The sequence below is a fragment of the Cherax quadricarinatus genome, chromosome 34, assembly GCF_038502225.1.
Source record: "Cherax quadricarinatus isolate ZL_2023a chromosome 34, ASM3850222v1, whole genome shotgun sequence".
Taxonomy (NCBI): domain Eukaryota; kingdom Metazoa; phylum Arthropoda; class Malacostraca; order Decapoda; family Parastacidae; genus Cherax; species Cherax quadricarinatus.
In genome coordinates, this window is record NC_091325.1 from 19,921,515 (window position 1) to 19,942,015 (window position 20,501).

At 40.6% G+C, this 20,501-nt stretch overlaps 1 protein-coding gene across 9 annotated transcripts in view; it reads right to left on the reverse strand.

Annotated features, from left to right (window-relative positions):
• Positions 1 to 20,501, reverse strand: part of LOC128693671 (monocarboxylate transporter 14-like) — a 489,471-nt gene that overhangs the window by 70,573 nt on the left and 398,397 nt on the right. For all 9 annotated transcript variants that reach the window (XM_070091219.1, XM_070091218.1, XM_070091217.1 and 6 more), the window contains 3 exons: positions 16,873 to 17,040; positions 10,962 to 11,163; positions 6,995 to 7,218 (listed from right to left, as the gene is read on the reverse strand). In XM_070091219.1, coding sequence (XP_069947320.1) covers positions 6,995 to 7,218; positions 10,962 to 11,163; positions 16,873 to 17,040 — 594 coding nt within the window. The remainder of the gene's footprint in view (positions 1 to 6,994; positions 7,219 to 10,961; positions 11,164 to 16,872; positions 17,041 to 20,501) is intronic.

Here is a 20,501-nt window from a genome sequence, read left to right on the forward strand (position 1 = left end):
TTTTCTAATGGTAGTTTTGAATGTGATGAATGTGTCTGCAGTTCTAAAGTTCTCAGGTAGGGTGTTCCAGATTTTAGGGCCTTTGACATACATTGAATTTTTGTAAAGGTTTAGTCGGACACGGGGAATGTCGTAGAGATGTTTGTGTCTGGTGTTATGCCTGTGGGTTCTGTCACAACTATCAAGAAAGCATTTTAGGTCAAGGTTGGTATTGGAGTTTAAGGTTCTGTAGATGTAGATTGCACAGTAATAAGTGTGGATGTACTGAACAGGGAGTAAGTTTAGATCTATGAAGAGTGGGGGGGTGTGTTGCCAGGGATGGGATTTAGTGATTATTCTTACTGCAGCTTTTTGTTGGGTTATTATTGGCTTTAGGTGTGTTGCTGCAGTTGATCCCCAAGCACAAATAGCATAGGTGAGGTATGGATAAATAAGTGAGTGGTATAGTGTGAGAAGGGCATAGTGGTACCAATACTTTTATATGGGTGTGAAGCTTGGGTTGCAAATGCTGCAGGGAGGAGGCAGCTGGAGGCAGTGGAGATGTCCTGCCCAATGGTGTAAATATTATGCCGAGAATTCGGAGTGTGGAAATTAGGAGGAGGTGTGGAGTTAATAAAAGTATTAGTCAGAGGGCTGAAGAGGGGTTGTTGAGGTGGATTGGTTATTTAGAGAGAATGGATAAAAGTAGAATGACTTGGAGAGCGTATAAATCTGTAAGGGAAGGAAGGCAGGGTAGGGGTTGTCCTCGAAAAGGTTGGAGGGAGGGGGTAAAGGAGGTTTTGTGGGAGAAGGGCTTGGACTTCCAGCAATCAAACTTTGTTACTATTTAACTTCATTACCTAACAGAATACTCCATTCTACTGATTACACAGCAACACAGTAAATGACCATATGGCCTGTCTTTGTAATACTCATTTGTACTAAATTGTTATCTGTTTTACAATAATTTTTGTACCACTGAATATATCATTGCTTAGTTAATCTTAAGTTAATTTTAAGCCTGCCCGTAATGCTCTGCATACAAGGGGCTTTGGCATACCTGGAGGTTACCTGGAGGTTATTCCGGGGATCAACGCCCCCGCGGCCCGGTCCACGACCAGGCCTCCCGATGGATCAGGGCCTGATCAACTAGGCTGTTACTGCTGGCCGCACGCAGTCCGACGTACGAGCCACAGCCCGGCTGATCCGGCACTGACTTTAGGTATCTGTCCAGCTCTCTCTTGAAGGCAGCCAGGGGTTTATTGGCAATTCCCCTAATGCTTGATGGGAGGCTGTTGAACAGTTTTGGGCCCCGGACACTTATGGTGTTTTCTCTTAGTGTACCAATGGCGCCCCTACTTTTTATTGGCGGCATTTTGCATCGCCTGCCCAGTCTTTTACTTTCGTAGGGAGTGATTTCTGTGTGCAGATTTGGGACCATTCCTTCCAAGATTTTCCAAGTGTAGATTATGATATATCTCTCCCTCCTGCGTTCCAACGAGTACAAGTCAAGTGCTTTCAAGCGTTCCCAGTAGTTAAGTGCATGCTGCACTTTAAAAATTGTATTCCTTGTACTTTTCTGTATCATGTTCAAATTAATAAATAAATAAATAAATAAATAAAGCATGTGTGAGAATGTTAGATAGGAGTGGAGACGAATGGTTTTTGGGACCTGATGAGCTGTTGGAGTGTGAGCAGGGTAATATTTTGTGAAGGAATTCAGGGAAACCGGTTAGCCAGACTCAAGTCCTGGAAATGGGAAGTACAATGCCTGCACTTTAAAGGAGGGGTTTGGGATATTGGCAGTTTGGAGGCTGACTTTTAAACTGTCGTATCTGAGCACCTCTGCAAAGACAGTGATTATGTATGAGTGAGGTGAAAGTGTTGAATGATGATGAAAGTATTTTCTTTTGGGGGATTTTCTTTCTTTTTGGGTCACTCTGCCTTGGTGGGAGATGACTGATGTTTTGAAAAAAAAAAAGATTAATTTTTATTCAATAAATACAGAATATTTCTAACTGGTTTCAAAATATTATCGACAATTTATGTTATAAGATAGATGAGACACCATAGGTCTTACTGAAATTGTTAAAAAAAACTGGAATCATTGGAAAAAGCCCTTTTAGACTGGCTTTCACACTTTTACTGTTGGTTGCCTTTATTAAAGCAAAAGTTACTCACTATGAGTTGTGTAACTTTTAAATTAATAATTTTATTAAGTAAATTGTTTCCCATGGAATAATTAGAGAATGCCTCTTCCGATTGGCTTCAAACCTTAAATGCTGGTGTACCTTAATTGGAAGTATACAGTGGAACCTCAGCTTATGAGTTTAATCCATTCCTTGACCTTGCTCATATCCTGATCTGCTCGTATGCTGAGTCAACTTTCCTCATTTAACTTACTAATTGAAGTACCATTAATCTGTTCCAGCAGAATTCCTGCTCTGGGAGGCAGGACAAAAATACTTCTATATGACATCAACTCTACGGCTTATTTATCTATCACAATTCATCTAATATGGCGTAATAAACAATACAAATAACATAGAAACCTGATATATACTCTAGAATGAATAAAATATGCCATTATGTGACAAGTGGTGGTGACCATTCCCTACCTCAAGTGGCTGCCTTGTTGAGGGTCAGTAGGGGAGACCTCCTGCCATCCCCTGCCCTCCCACACTCCCGACTCCACCATCCTAGCTTCGTGAATACTGTATGTGCTCAGTTCCACTTCTCTCCTACAAGTTAGCTGTGTTTGTGAATTGTGTTTTCATCATGACACCCAACAGGCATACCAGTGTTGCTTACTGAATGACTTACTGACTTGACTGACTTGACTTATAGACTTAACTGACTGAATGACTTACTGACTTGACTAACTTACTGACTTAACTGACTGACTTACTGGCTGGACTTACTGACTTAACTGACTGAATGACCTGACTGACTGACTGACTGACTTACTTAACTGACTTACTGAGTGACTTAAAGTTAGACTTTTTCACTGAAGAGGACTCTGAAATGGTGTCTAGAGCAGCTGATGCCTTACCGTCAGTTGTATAATGTACTGCAGGGTAATACACAAATAACCTGCACATAGAAGAGAGGAGCTTACGACGACATTTTGGTTTGACTTGGACCATTAAAATAGAACAGGGTAAAATAGAACAGAAATCCATTACAGAATTTCTGCACACTCCAGTACAACCATCGACTTCAGTACCAGAACCTCTACCATCCACCTCAGCCCAGTAGGACCACAGCATAACTCTCCACTCTCTTCACAATCGACAAACACCAGCACCCACAATTTAAGGTAAGAAATACTATTATTTCTTTTGCAATTATAGTATTAAGCAATAAAAACAACATAATACATCACGACAATGAACTACAATTATATATTCACTTTTATATTTGTAAAATCTGGAGGTCTAAAAAAAAAGTTGTTTGAGGGGGAAGCTCACATCCTGAATTTCTGCTCGTATCCAGTAACAAAAAATCGACTGAGCGACTGCTCGTATCCTGAAAAATTCGTATGGTGGGGCACTCATAGCTGAGGCTCCACTGTATTTGTGTTGATTTTAGGCTGTGTGTGTGTGTGTGTGCGTGTGTGTGTGAGTTAGTAGATGGGGAGATGGAGGTATTAGGTAGATGGCGAGAATATTTTGAGGAACTTTTAAATGTTAAGGAAGAAACAGAGGCAGTAATTTCATGCACTGGTCAGGGAGGTATACCATCTTTTAGGAGTGAAGAAGAGCAGAATGTAAGTGTGGGGGAGGTACGTGAGGCATTACGTAAAATGAAAGGGGGTAAAGCAGCTGGAACTGATGGGGTCATGACAGAAATGTTAAAAGCAGGGGGGGATATAGTGTTGGAGTGGTTGGTACTTTTGTTTAATAAATGTATGAAAGAGGGGAAGGTACCTAGGGATTGGCAGAGAGCATGTATAGTCCCTTTATATAAAGGGAAAGGGGACAAAAGAGACTGTAAAAATTATAGAGGAATAAGTTTACTGAGTATATCAGGAAAAGTGTACGGTAGGGTTATAATTGAAAGAATTAGAGGTAAGACAGAATGTAGGATTGCGGATGAGCAAGGAGGTTTCAGAGTGGGTAGGGGATGTGTAGATCAAGTGTTTACATTGAAGCATATATGTGAACAGTATTTAGATAAAAGTAGGGAAGTTTTTATTGCATTTATGGATTTAGAAAAGGCATATGATAGAGTGGATAGAGGAGCAATGTGGCAGATGTTGCAAGTATATGGAATAGGTGGTAAGTTATTAAATGCTGTAAAGAGTTTTTATGAGGATAGTGAGGCTCAGGTTAGGGTGTGTAGAAGAGAGGGAGACTACTTCCCGGTAAAAGTAGGTCTTAGACAGGGATGTGTAATGTCACCATGGTTGTTTAATATATTTATAGATGGGGTTGTAAAGGAAATAAATGCTAGGGTGTTCGGGAGAGGGGTGGGATTAAATTTTGGGGAATCAAATTCAAAATGGGAATTGACACAATTACTTTTTGCTGATGATACTGTGCTTATGGGAGATTCTAAAGAAAAATTGCAAAGGTTAGTGGATGAGTTTGGGAATGTGTGTAAAGGTAGAAAGTTGAAAGTGAACATAGAAAAGAGTAAGGTGATGAGGGTGTCAAATGATTTAGATAAAGAAAAATTGGATATCAAATTGGGGAGGAGGAGTATGGAAGAAGTAAATGTTTTCAGATACTTGGGAGTTGACGTGTTGGCGGATGGATTTATGAAGGATGAAGTTAATCATAGAATTGATGAGGGGAAAAAAGGTGAGTGGTGCGTTGTGGTATATGTGGAGTCAAAAAAACGTTATCTATGGAGGCAAAGAAGGGAATGTATGAAAGTATAGTAGTACCAACACTCTTATATGGGTGTGAAGCTTGGGTGGTAAATGCAGCAGCGAGGAGATGGTTGGAGGCAGTGGAGACGTCCTGTCTAAGGGCAATGTGTGGTGTAAATATTATGCAGAAAATTCGGAGTGTGGAAATTAGGAAAAGGTGTGGAGTTAATAAAAGTATTAGTCAGAGGGCAGAAGAGGGGTTGTTGAGGTGGTTTGGTCATTTAGAGAGAATGGATCAAAGTAGAATGACATGGAAAGCATATAAATCTATAGGGGAAGGAAGGAGGGGTAGGGGTCATCCTCGAAAGGGTTGGAGAGAGGGGGTAAAGGAGGTTTTGTGGGCAAGGGGCTTGGACTTCCAGCAAGCGTGCATGAGCGTGTTAAGTAGGAGTGAATGGAGATGAATGATACTTGGGACCTGACAATCTGTTGGAGTGTGAGCAGGGTAATATTTAGTGAAGGGATTCAGGGAAACCGGTTATTTTCATATAGTCGGACTTGAGTCCTGGAAATGGGAAGTACAATGCCTGCACTTTAAAGGAGGGGTTTGGGATATTGGCAGTTTGGAGGGATATGTTGTGTATCTTTATACGTATATGCTTCTAAACTGTTGTATTCTGAGCACCTCTGCAAAAGCAGTGATAATGTGTGAGTGTGGTGAAAGTGTTGAATGATGATGAAAGTATTTTCTTTTTGGGGATTTTCTTTCTTTTTTGGGTCACCCTGCCTCAGTGGGAGACAGCCGACTTGTCGAAAAAAAAAAAAAAATTATCAAACAGGTATTTGTTTAAAAATCAAATATTTTTTCTTACAGGATTTGTAGAGAATTATAAATCAAATGTAAATGAGAAAAGAATACTGACAAAAATCAAAATTAGTGTTTTTATGGCATTTTTTATTTTAGTTGGAGAGGTTTTCCTATTTTTGAAACCTTAGCAGCAATATTTGTGGTTACTCTCTCACAATTTTACTGTTATTACTCATGAACTGCCCTACTTGATTGGCTTAAAATTGTCAGCACTGGTGTAATGTATGTTGGGCAAGATTACTGAGACTATTTGTATGCTTGGGTACCTTATGGACAATGTTACATAGACCATTCCAAAATCTGGTTTCCATCTGACAACTGGAGATTTAGACTGCCTTCAGATTTTCAACACTGGTGTATCCTACTTAGAAGAAGGTTGGTATATTTAATGTAGTGTGTAGATGCCATTTTGTCACTTTTAATCTTGAAATAGTAAAGTATTTTTTACATTATTGCATTATTTTGCTTTGATGATGGTGAGGGGGTTCTTGATCCAAGGAACTGGACGTATCTTCCCCTTTCGGGGAGTGAATTTGAATGCCTCCCATTTTACAGGCAATATATGACCCCTATGAGTTAAGTGCTCCACCCTGATTAAAATATAACAATTGTGACTAGCATCAACCTTCAATGGCAGATGTATCGAATGAAACAGATGAAATGTTACATGGGTTTAGGCTGTGTAGGCACAAATTTTGCTGGATTCCAAGCAATAATTGGAAAATGCATCTTCTTAAAGTCAGTTCAAGTTGCAGGCAATGTTATCAATGTAGTGAAGAGGGCACAAGGAGCAGGAAACAGTAAACACCTGAAATATTGGTTGGCAGAAGAAGTATGAAACAATGTTTCAAAATGTATTAGTCTGAGATAATGCAGGTTCAATATCAAGAGAGTAGTTTAATTATCTTACTGAAGTTTGTAGGAAGATGACCTATAACTCTTGGTAGAGATCATTTCGTCAACATATGAGTGGTAAATAAGCTGAATGAACTGGACAATGACACAGTGTAAGTAGACTCAATATGGTTAGAAGTTAACAGGCATGACCAAGAGCTAGAGCTCATTTCTCCCCCCCTCTCTGCTTCCTGCAAACTCAAATAGCTAATAGCTCTTCAAATATGATTTAATAAATGAAGCCAAAACAATATAAAACAGAAAGTAAAATATAACAGAGCACTGCAAAATATTTTCCCTATTCAGTACATACAAATTCAAGTTTTCTTATTCTGGTAAAGTTTTTTGCTCATATTGTATTTTATTAATAATGTATTGAACATCTGTCATGATACAGCTGTGAAAACTGTTACACATCAAAACAGTGAACTACTTACCTTCATATGACTAGCATACTCCACTCTTGAATATCTCCTTTCAAAGTTAGGGACAGATCCATTTTTAGGAATCAAGCCAGAAGCACCATGAGCCATAACAGGTTGGGAACAGTTACGTGGCATCTTTATAGGAGCAGATGGAACAGGAACTCGAGGTGATATGACTGGTGCCACAACTGTAGTACCATCTGTCCCTTTGACCAAACTTTGCTTTTCATCTCCACCTGAAGATTATTACAGTACAAATGTCAATCATCTTCTTTCAACAAATCTGTTGCATCCCACCAAAGCAGGGTGGCCCAAAAAGAAAAACAAAAGTCTCTTTTTTTAATTTTAGTAATGTATACAGAAGGGGTTACTAGCCCCTTGTTCTCAGCATTTTAGTTGCCTCTTACGACAAGAATGGCTTATGGAGGAAGATTTCTGTTCCGCTTCCCCATGGAGGACAAATGTAAATGTGGTAAAAATAATACAATGTGTTTCCAATACTTGAAGGCAATGTACCCTTATACATTTTAAAGTTACTAAGGCATTAAACCAGGTGTGAAAGACTAAGACATCGTCATTGGATATTTATTGTAGAGCAAATCAATGTTTATGTGATAAATCCATCACTATCATCAGGAATTATTTTGACATACGTACAACATAATAATATACGTACATTATTATGTGATAATGGAGATGGACAATATTATACGTTATTATATGTTTCAGAATATGATTCATGAAGATGGAGATATCACCGAAATATTGATTTACTCTCCAACAAGTTTCTGACGAAGATGTCCCAATCTTTCCCACCTGCCAAAATTATAATTCTTTAAACTTAGTCATCTTTAACTATGGCAGATGTTATGCTACTCCTAAGATGCAAATCCAGCTACAATATCGGGAATCCCTGGCTTATGAAAACCTGATTTATAATGATCAATCAATCAATTTATTTCCACATGATACACTGAATAAAATTGGATGACATTACATCTCTCACATGGAAAGTCCCTTAATCATGCAGAGCATTTTTGGCAAGCTTAAACCTAACTTACATCTAGAAGGATTTTTATACTATTTTACATATACAGTGGACCCTCGACTTACAATATTATTTCATTTCAGACGTCTGTTCGGGTGCCGTTACCGATTGAATCTGTTCCCATAAGGAATATTGTGAAATAGATTAGTCCGTTTCAGACCCCCAAAAATTCACGTACAAAAGCACTTACAAAAATACACTTACATAACTGGTTGAGTTGGGAGCTGATCGTTAGTCGAGGGTCCACTGTGCATGTGTATCTTTCATCTTTCAACACACCGGCCGTATCCCACCGAGGCAGGGTGGCCCAAAAGGAAAAACGAAAGTGTCTCCTTTTACATTTAGTAATATATACAGGAGAAGGGGTTACTAGCCCCTTGCCCCCGGCATTTTAGCTGCCTCTTACAACACGCATGGCTTATGGAGGAAGAATTCTGTTCCACTTCCCACGGAGATAAGAGGAAATAAACAAGAACTAGAAAGAAAATAGCAGAAAACCCAGAGGGGTGTGTATATATATGCTTGTACATGTATGTGTAGTGTGACCTAAGTGTAAGTAGAAGTAGCAAGATGTACCTGTAATCTTGCATATTTATGAGACAGACAAAAGACACCAGCAATCCTACCATCAAGTAAAACAATTACAGGCTTTCGTTTCACACTCACTTAGCAGGACGGTAGTACTTCCCTGGATGGTTGCTGTCTACCAACCTACTACCTACACATATATGTATATAAGACAATAATGATTTTCACAATAAAATAAATTACATGAATATTCAACAAATGAAATTATAACAAGTCACATGGGAATAAGAACACTCAGATTGTATGAGAATATAGTGGCACCAACACTCATATATTTATTTATTTATTTATTTATTTAATAATTTGAACATACAGAGGTACAAAAAAATACAGGTAAGAGCAGCATGCCAAAGCCACTTAAATGCATAGCATTATGGGCAGGCTTAAAATTAACTTAAGATTAACTAAGCAATGATGTAATCAGTGATAAAACATTATTGTAAACAGATAACAATAAAGCACAAATGAGTATTACAAAGACAGGTCATATGGTTGTATGCATTGCTGTACATTCAGTAGAATGGAGTATTCTGTTAAGTAGTCTATTTAAAAAATAACAAAGTTAGATTGGGTCTTAGGTTTAACATTTATGTAATATAATTATGAGAAACATTTAAGATATACAATTTATAAGGTTCAGTTATTCAGTATTTATTTGGTTTTGGGTGAGTAAGTGATCTTTGAGAAGAGACTTGAATTTATAAACAGGTAGTGTTTCTTTTATATTTACAGGTAATGAATTCCGGATTTTAGGGCCTTTTACGTGCATTGAGTTTTTGCATAGTGTGAGATGGGCGTGAAGCTTGGGTTGTAAATGCTGCAGTGAGGAGGAGGCTGGAGGCAGTGGAGATGTAGTGTCTAAGGGCAATATGTGGTGTAAATATTATGCCGAGAATTCGTAGTGTGGAAATTCGGAGGAGGTGCAGAGTCACTAAAAGTGTTAGTCAGAGGGCTGAAGAAGGGTTGTTGAGGTGGTTTGGTAATTTAGAGAGAACGGAACAAAGTAAAATGACTTGGAGAGCGTATAAATCTTTAGGGAAAGGTAGGAAAGGTAGGGGTCGTCCATGAAATGGTGCGTGAGCATGTTAGATAGGAGTGAATGGAGACGAATGGTTTTTGGGACCTGATGAGCTGTTGGAGTGTGAGCAGGGTAATATTTCATGAAGGGATTCAGGGAAACTGGTTAGCCGGACTTTAGTCCTGGAAATGGGAAGTACAATGCCTGCACTTTAAAGGAGGGGTTTGGGATATTGGCAGTTTGTAGGGACTTCTAAACTGTCGTATCTGAGCGTCTCTGCAAAGACAGTGATTATGTATGAGTGATGGTGAAAGTGTTGAATGATGATGAAAGTATTTTTCTATCTTTGTGGGTTTTTCTTTCCTTTTGGGTTTTTCTTTCTTTTTGGGTCGCCCTGCCTCAGTGGGAAATGGCTGATGTGTTAAAAAAAATGCATATAAGACATTAATGACATTCACAGTAGCATTGATTCAGTGAAAATGACTCATTGTAAACAGACAGTTAAAGCCCTAGCATGGTACATGAGAATAAGAAGTCTTATATTATACAAAATAAAAGTATCTGGTAATTCAAAATAAAATATCATAGAGATTTTTGTATCTAGTATTATGCCTATTAGTTCTATTGTAGCTATCAAGAAAGTCTAAAAGGCATAATATTGAAAAAAAAAACAATTATTTTGTGAGCTTGTATAAATACTAATAATTATCCTTCGTACTATTGTTTTATACATATTTCCTAAAAAGTCCAGGATTACAATTACTGTAGCTAGCTTTGTCAAAATATCTAATGTACAATAATACATTAAAACAAGATCTTTCTTCTTTCAACAAACCGGCCGTATCCCACCGAGGCAGGGTGGCCCAAAAAGAAAAACGAAAGTCTCTCTTTTTAAATTTAGTAATTTATACAGGAGAAGGGGTTACTAGCCCCTTGCTCCTGGCATTTTAGTCGCCTCTTACAACACGCATAGCTTACGGAGGAAGAATTCTGTTCCACTTCCCCATGGAGATAAGAGGAAATAAACAAGAACAAGAATTAGTAAGAAAATAGAAGAAAACCCAGAGGGGTGTATATATACATATGCTTGTACATGTACATGTAGTGTGACCTAAGTGTAAGTAGAAGCAGCAAGACGTACCTGAAACCTTGCATGTTCATGAGGCAGAAAAATGGACACCAGCAATCCTACTATCATGTAAAACAATTACAGGCTTTCGTTTTACACTCACTTGGCAGGATGGTAGTACCTCCCTGGGCAGTTGCTGTCTACAACCTATTACCTAGGATTAAAACAAGATACTGATATAAAATACCATACTAACCATCTAAGTGTTCATGGTTAGCAGCAGTGGGAGATGCTGGGGTACTTTCCTTCTCAGATGCAGCCAGAGGTGAGTCTTGGTCAGGTGGAGTGCTGCCCTGTGTTTCCTGAATGGTAGGCAGTGCTAAAGATGTTGGTACAGGGGTAAGGTAGCCAGACAGATTAAGATGTGAATGTACTCCAGGGTCTGCATTCATGGCTCTCTGCAAAACCAATTTTATACTCAGTAACTCTATCCAGAGCTAAGAATCAAGTTATTGTACCTCTCTTTCTATAAGATAAGATAAGATAAGATTTCGTTCGGATTTTTAACCCCGGAGGGTTAGCCACCCAGGATAACCCAAGAAAGTCAGTTCGTCATCGAAGACTGTCTAACTTATTTCCATTGGGGTCCTTAATCTTGTCCCCCAGGATGCGACCCACACCAGTCGACTAACACTCAGGTACCTATTTACTGCTAGGTGAACAGGACAATAGGTGTAAGGAAACGTGTCGGAATTTCCACCCGCCGGGAATCGAACCCGGGCCCTCCGTGTGTGAAGCGGGAGCTTTAGCCACCAGACCACCGGGCCACCACAACCAAATGCTCACAATACAGTATTTGTCTTATACCTGTGATTTTACCCTTTCATTGTTTCAAACCCTGAAATTAAAAGTACTGATAGTGTTGCAAATTTAAAAAAAAAAAGTTCTAATGAAATGATAGATAATCTTTTTCTGAAGGTAATGACACTAAAACCGTGAAATTTGATAGAAAACTTATGAAATTATGCAGACACAAAATTAGCAGTCTTGGCACAATTTGGACATCAGCTTTTTTTGCCCATTTTAAGGCCTGTTTTAAGGCAATTCCATTGCTCAATTCAAACCAATTAATTATCAGAACTACTCTATAAAGTGCACAGAGTTGGTAATTCGGCCAATTTTACACAAAAACAAATTTCAGTTTAAAAACAAGTCCAAAATAATCACTGTAGTCATTCCAACCACTAAAGCAGCATTTCCTATGTTTATTAACCACATCCCCTCCATTTTGAATTCATCATTAGTACACAAAATATCAAAATTTTACCCTATTTCTTGACTAATAAAATGTAACCAAGACTGATTAATCATGGTTTAGGCCATCCCAATAACTGAAGTAGACCTAGTAAAAACTCTTAAAACAGACCTGGGGGTCGGACCCTACCTCTCCACAGAAAAATCACCAAAAATTGAATATTTCTGCCACTTTGAGGCATATTTCAAGCAACTTCTGGTCTGAAACCAACCAAAATCAAATTTATTTCACTAATATGTCTTCCCTTCCATCAATTAATATCAAGAAACAGCCAATAAAGATACTCTAGAAAATGCCTCAAAGTTGCTATTTTAAACCAAACACAACAGATACTGAGGCTGTCCCTTAACCAATAATGTACCTCTACAATGCTTGGACTACTGTCTATACCATGGGTATGTGGTGAATAATAAAGCTATCAAATCAATAATTTTATAAAATAATCATTAACATTCATGACCGGTAAGGTATGGTGATACCAACAGTGTATAGATAAGGACACACACATGCACAGTTCAATGAGGAAACATTTCACCAACTATAAAATTCACACTTAAAGAGAAAGGATAACCAATTACCATCAGTCTTGGAGAAGTAGTATTTGAGGTAGTCAGTCCCTCAACATGGAGGAAAGCTCAGCTTAATTTCATATCATTCATGACCATGGAGCTGAACTCTTCTCCAGGTTGAAGGACTGACTACCTCAAATACTATTTCTCCAAGGCTGATGGACTGATTACATCATCTTCATTTCACTCCTATATCTACTGCCTCTGTATTTGACTGAAGAAGCCTACTGTGTTGGTGAAAACTTTCAACAATAAAGACACCCAACTGCTGCATATGTGCTTTAATCATCAACCTGTCAGTATTTTATACCATTTTCAAGATAAACTAATTATTCATGAAAATGACCTACATCATGATAGCAGTAACCTGTAACATCCTACAAAAATCTTAGCGAAATGCTTACTACCCAACCTGGACACTGTTATTAGACAGCACTCTAGTAAGTTAATCAAATGCTGACAGGTTCTTCACCAATCCAACCCATCACACCTCAGCTGTACTATTACTACCTCTATTACCTCAACCTTTCACAGCTTGCCGCCTGACTCCCTCCATTATATATACTTGTTTCTTAGCTGTCACTATATTAGGACTGAAGAAGCCACTTGTGGAGAAACATTTCCTCAATATATGTCTTGAGCTCTGCATGTGTTTTTATCTACATTAACTTTAAGATAAAATTTTGTTCAGATTTTTAACCCCAAAGGGTTAGCCACCCAGGATAACCCAAGAAAGGCAGTGTGTCACAGAGGGACTCAGTCTTATTTCCACTGGGGTCCTCAATCTTGTCCCCCAGGATGCGACCACACCAGTAAAGTAACACCCAGGAACCTATTTGCTTGCTAAGTGAACAGGGACAGTAGGTGTAAGGAAACATGGACAGCAGGTGTCTAAAGGAAGCACGTCCTAATGTTTACAGACATACCTGGGATCAACCCCCCGACCTTAGTGTTTGAGCTGAGTGCATTAACAGTCAAGCTGCTGTGCTGGCTTCGAATTTATTAATTCTGTAATTTCTCACTGAAATCATTCCTTATTTACTCTTGTCATTTTATTAAGATACCAGTTACACAACATGCTTAACTGTATTTTTAAATATGTACATTCTCCTTCTCCACTTGATGAGTGTGTTCCGTGGCCCGTGGCCTGGTGGCAACAACTCTCGCTTCACACAGTGAGGGTCCAGGTTCGATTCCCAGCAAGGGTTGAAACACTGGGCAAGTTTCCTTACACAGGTTGTCCATGCCACTATTTATTTATTTATTTATTTATTTATTTATTTTATGTCTTTGCAAACAGTACAATGCGATTTTATATTTACAACAGTGGGTTGCAATGCAAAGAGAGCCTCTATTATGCCTGGGCATTATGGGTCAACTTAACATTATTGGCTTACAGACTACTTAACACTAAGGATTTTATCATAGTTGTACAGTAGGACAGTAATTATTTCATAGTTGAACAGTAGATTATTAATTATAAGTGAATTAAATTTGTATAAGACAAAGGATATATTCATATAGTCTAAAATGCTTTTTGTAGAAAACAATGGCTCAATTATATTCCTGTCAACAATGGATAAAAGGTTCAAAGTGATTGTTGAAGTTATGATGTGGGAGTACATAGGTGAGTATGTGTGTATTGAGTATTTAGCATTTAGTCTAGGGTGATTAAGTGGCTTTTGAGAAGAGTCTTAAACTGATTTTCAGACTGGGTTACTTTAATATCTTCTGGTAATGAATTCCATATTTTAAGGTCCTTTATGTGCATAGAGTTTTTACACAGTGTGATAAGGACACGAGGTATATCAAAAAGAGATCTGTGTCTTGTGTTGTGGTCAAGTGTCCTGTTTAAGTTGGAGAGGAGAAGTTTGAGTGGAGGGTTTATATTTGTGTGTATTATTCTGTGTATGTAGTAGGCACATGAATAAGTATGGATGTTCTTAACCCTTTGACTGTCGCGGCCGTATACATGTATATACGTCTTACGAGGTACCGTGTTTGACGTATATATACTCATAAATTCTAGCGGCTTCAAATCAAGCAGGAGAAAGCTGGTAGGCCCACATGTGAGAGAATGGGTCTGTGTGGTCAGTGTGCACCATATAAAAAAAATCCTGGAGCACGCAGCGCATAATGAGAAAAAAAAACTCCGACCGTTTTTTTAATTAAAGTGCCGACTTTGTGGTCTATTTTCGTATAGTATTTATGGTTGTATTCTCGTTTCCTTGGTCTCATTTGATAGAATGGAAAACATCTTATAGAAATAGAGGTGATTTTGATTGATTTTACTATAAAAAGAACCTAGAAATGGAGCTCAAACTAGGGGAAATGTTTGATTTTTGCCAATGTTCAAAAGTAAACAAATGATGCCATTGTCCAATAAATGTCCAACTAGCCATTCTAATATGCAGTCATGAATGGGTTGATGTTATTTATACAATTATTACAGCATTGCAGTAGTCTGCATAATAGTAAGTCTAATATTTTTTGTTTGAATAAAAATTCAAAATAGAAAGCAAGAGTAATATCAGAGGGGCCTGGAGACATAACTGATGAACAAAGAAAATGTTATTTTAGAGCCAGGAATGTCTGCATTGTTCATTCTGGACCTTATTTTGAAATTGTCATATTTTTTAGTTTTCGTGAAATTGGCCAAATTGCAAATTTCTGACCACATTATTAGGTAGTTGAAATCGGTAAATGGGCAGTCTCTTGTACTCAATCGATAGAAAAAATGGAGTTCTAAAGAAATAGCTATGAGTTTGGGCGACTGGAACAATGGAATTAGCCGAAAATAGGGCTCAAAGTGGGCGAAATCGCCGATTTGTAAACAGCGCCGAAGTCGCTAACTTCGCGAGAGCATAATTCCGTCAGTTTTCCATCAAATTTCGTTTTTTTGGTGCCATTACAATCGGGAAAAGATTCTCTATCATTTCATAAGAAAAAAATATTTTTTTTTTAAATGTTGCGACACCAGGAGACACCTCAGGATTGGGGGTTGCGACAGTCAAAGGGTTAATGGTGAGCAGATTCAGACTTTTGAAAATTGGTGGAGTGTGCTGGCAGGAGTGGGAAATTGTTATCATTCTTACTGCTGCCTTTTGCTGGGTTATGAGGGGTTTTAGGTGACTGGATGTTGTTGATCCCCATGCACAAATTCCATATGTAAGATAAGATAAGAGATAAGATAAGATTTCGTTCGGATTTTTAACCCCGAAGGGTTAGCCACCCAGGATAACCCAAGAAAGTCAGTGCGTCATCGAGGACTGTCTAACTTATTTCCATTGGGGTCCTTAATCTTGTCCCCCAGGATGCGACCCACACCAGTCGACTAACACCCAGGTACCTATTTGCTGCTAGGTGAACAGGACAACAGGTGTAAGGAAACGTGTCGAAATGTTTCCACCCGCCGGGAATCGAACCCGGGCCCTCCGTGTGTGAAGCGGGAGCTTTAGCCACCAGGCCACCGGGCCACCAAGATAAGGGTATATGAGTGTATGGTACAGTGCCAGGAGAGCTGATTGTGGCATGACAGTAGCTTTCTTTGTACTTAGCAAATCAAAATTGTAATTATACATTGTAACCTTTACAAAGAAATAAACTTTTATCAGTGATACATGTAATGGGTACCTGGGTGTTAGTCGACTGGTGTGGGTCGCATCCTGGGGGACAAGATTAAGGACCCCAATGGAAATAAGTTAGACAGTCCTCGATGACGCACTGACTTTCTTGGGTTATCCTGGGTGGCTAACCCTTCGGGGTTAAAAATCCGAACGAAATCTTATCTTATCTCTTATCTTATCTTACAGGACAAAACTGACCTAATTTGCCCAAAATGCTCAGCATAACAAGGGACTTTCTATATAGTAGTATGTCACTGATGTCAGCTAGGACTGTATACCTTGTACATGTACTTGTAGAAATGAAGATATTATTATAATTATTAGGTGGCCTGGTGGCTAAAGCTCCCGCTTCACACACGGAGGGCCCGGGTTCGATTCCCGGCGGGTGGAAACATTTCGACAAGTTTCCTTACACCTGTTGTCCTGTTCACCTAGCAGCAAATAGGTATCTGGGTGTTAGTCGACTGGTGTGGGTCGCATCCTGGGGGACAAGATTAAGGACCCCAATGGAAATAAGTTAGACAGTCCTCGATGACGCACTGACTTTCTTGGGTTATCCTGGGTGGCTAACCCTCCGGGGTTAAAAATCCGAACGAAATCTTATATTATTATTATTATTATTATATAGTAAACTGAACTTCTAGAGTTTTCATTCACCTTGGGTTGTCTCTCCACAGTACCATCAGGGTGAGTATAGGTGATGTAAGAGGAGCCACAGAATGATCCAGCCTCCATGTATGCCCGCTTCTCCTCTGCCAGTCGTTGCAAGAGATCTTTCTTCTTCATCCTTGGCACTTCTAGAGGTCTCATAAGGGCACCAAAGCACTGTAAATATTAAGTGCAAATAACAATGCAAATAATATTTTTAACTCATTAGTCGTCTTTTACAACCCTGTATGAATGCTCATTGAAGAAAACATTAATTATTACTAACAAATAACAAAAAAGGCACAATACCGTGACTGGAACGAAACACACCATTGACAAAGTCACACTGTGACTTTGTCAATGGTCCAAGTCGGACCGAAACGTCGTCGTAAGCTTCTCTCTTTTATGTGCGGGTTATTTGTGTATTAATTATTACAGTACCCATTCTCTAGTGTTTTTTATTTTCAGATGAACACAATAATCACTGTTCAGTACACAGCCTCCATACACACAAGAATGTAGGTACACTGCAGAAGAATTACTCGTCCATGCTAGGCATGTTCAACTCACACCAACCTATACCCACTCATGTCCTTGTCCAACCTACATTTAAACCCTTTACCAGGCAGGGCATTACATTTATTGGCCTGCCAGAGCAGGTCAATAAATGGAACCCTTGCTCTTCCCTGGAAACCTCCTTGCTCTTCCCTGGAAACCTCCTTGCTCTTCCCTAGAAACTTCTTTGCTCTCCCCGTGGAAAGAAACCCTGTGCTCTTCCCTGGAACCCTGTGCTCCCCCTGGAATCCTGTGCTCTTCCCTGGATCCCCATGCCCTTCCCTGGAACCCGTGTTCTCCCTTGGAACCCCATGCTCTTCCCTGAAACCCGTCCTATCCCCGGGAACCCAGTGCTCTTCCCTGGAACCCTGTGCTCTCCCCTGGAACCCCGTGCTCTTCCATGGATCCCCGTGCTCTTCCCTGGAACCCTGTGCTCTTTCCTGGAACCCCTGTGCTCTTCACTGGAATCACGTCCTCTCCCCTGGAGCCCCTGTGCTCTTTCCCTGGAAACCCGTGCTCTTCCCTGGAACCCCGTCCTCTCCCCTGAAACCCTGTGTTCTTACCTAGACCCCTGTCCTCTCCCCTGGAACATCGTGCTCTCCCCTGGAACCCCGTGCTCTTCCCTGAAACCCGTCCTATCCCCTGGAACCCCGTGCTCTTCCCTGGAATCTCGTGCTCTTCTCTGGAACCCCGTGCTCTCCTCTGGAACCCCATGCTATTCCCTGGAACCCCGTGCTCTTTCCTGGAGCCCCTCTGCTCTTCCCTGGAACCCTGTGCTCTCTCCTAGAGCCCTGTGCTCTTCCATGGAACCCCGTGCTCTCTCCTGGAACCCCGTGCTCTCTCCTGGAACCCTGTGCTCTCCCCTGCATCCCTGTGCTCTCCCCTGCATCCCTGTGCTCTCCCCTGCATCCCTGTGCTCTCCCCTGCATCCCTGTGCTCTCCCCTGCAACCCCGTCCGCTTCCCTGGAACCTCGTCCTCTCCCCTGCAACCCCATGCTCTCCCCTGGAACACCTGCTCTCCCCTGGAACCCCATGCTCTTCCCTGGAACCCCATGCTCTTCCCTGGAACCCCATGTTCTCCCTGGAGCCTTGTGCTCTTCCATGGAACCTCGTCCTTTTCCCTGAAACACCATGCTCTCCCCTGGAACCCCGTCCTCTTCCCTGGAACCCCGTCCTCTTCCCTGCAGCCCCATGCTCTCCCCTGGAACCCCGTCCTCTCTCCTGGAACCCCGTCCTCTCCCCTGCAACCCCATGCTCTCCCCTGGAACCCCGTCCTCTTCCCTGAAACACCATGCTCTCCCCTGGAATCCCGTTCACTTCTCTGGAACCCCATGCTATCCCCTGGAACCCCATGCTCTCCCATGGAACCCCGCCCTCTTCCCTGAAACACCGTGCTCTCCCCTGGAATCCCGCCCTCTTCCCTGGAACCCCATGCTCTCCCCTGGAACCCCATGCTCTCCCCTGGAACCCCATGCTCTCCCCTGGAACCCCGTCCTCTCCCCTGGAACCCCGTCCTCTCCCCCTGGAACCCCATGCTCTCCCCTGGAACCCCATGCCCTCCTGTGGAACCCCATCCTCTCCCCTGGAGCCCCATGCTCTCCACTAGATCCTCGTCCTCTCCCCTGGAGCCCCATTCTCTCCCATGTCAACCTTGTTTTCATCTAACGACTGAAACATATCTGTGAATCAAGATAAATATATCATCCACAAAGCCTAATTGAAAACATTAGTTCAAATTAAAAAAAATATATGTTAAAAAATATTACAAAATACAAATATTACACACAACATTTCAAAGCGGCAGTACTGTAGCATGCACAATACAGGAGGGCCCCGCTTATACAGCAGGTTAGGCTCCAGGCTACTGCTGTAAAGTGAAACATAGCCTTTATTTTCATTTTTAAATGCATATATAAGCCTGATGACATGTTTACACTATCATATATATTCAGTGAGCAATAGAGCTAGGCCTAAAAAAATGCATACACAGTGCACACATTACTTATTTTCGTCCTTAGCTTATAGTGAATGGGAATATATTTATTGTAGGAAGTCTGAATCAATGAAGAATGGATATAACTAAAAACCGCTGTATTAGTGAAACACTAAAGCAAAGCACTGTAAAGTGGGTCTCTCCTGTATTTTGGTCAGCTCAGACTAGGAATGCTGTATGACCCTTGTGGGTATAGTTCTTAGTTATGATTATAACAATAACATTAATCAGATTAGGATTAAAACTACACAGAGGTGCAGCCATGATGGAAAAGGTCTTAAGCCAAGATTTTAAGTCTCTTAAGCCAGGATTTTAATCTGGGGTAGGCTTAGGCCAGAATTTTAAGCTGGGTAGGCATGTGTCAAGATTTTAATCTTAGGGAGGCCTAATACAGGATTTCAATCTGAGGGGTCTTAGCCAGAATTTCAATCTGATGGGTCTTAGCTAGGATTTCAATCTGATGGGTCTTAGCCAGGATTTCAATCTGATGGGTCTTAGCCAGGATTTCAATCTGATGGGTCTTAGCCAGGATTTCAATCTGAGGGGTCTTAGCCAGGATTTCAATCTGATGGGTCTTAGCTAGGATTTCAATCTGAGGGATCTTAGCCAGGATTTCAATCTGAGGGGTCTTAGCCAGGATTTCAATCTGATGGGTCTTAGCCAGGATTTCAATTTGAGGGGTCTTAGCCAGGATTTCAATCTGAGGGGTCTTAGCCAGGATTTCAATCTGAGGGGTCTTAGCCAGGATTTCAACCTGAGGGGTCTTAGCCAGGATTTCAATATGGCACACCTAAGCCAAGATTTCAATTTGGGAGGCATAATCCAGGATTTCAATCTAGGAAGAACATTTTAAGAATCATAAGATACTGAACAAATTAAGGAAATTCTTTAAAAATAAAGGATTTTCAGTATACCTGGAGTTTACCTGGAGAGAGTTTCGGGGGTCAACGCCCCCGCGGCCCGGTCTGTGACCAGGCCTCCTGGTGGATCAGCGCCTGATCAACCAGGCTGTTGCTGCTGGCTGCACGCAAACCAACGTACGAGCCACAGCCCGGCTGATCAGGAACTGACTTTAGGTGCTTGTCCAGTG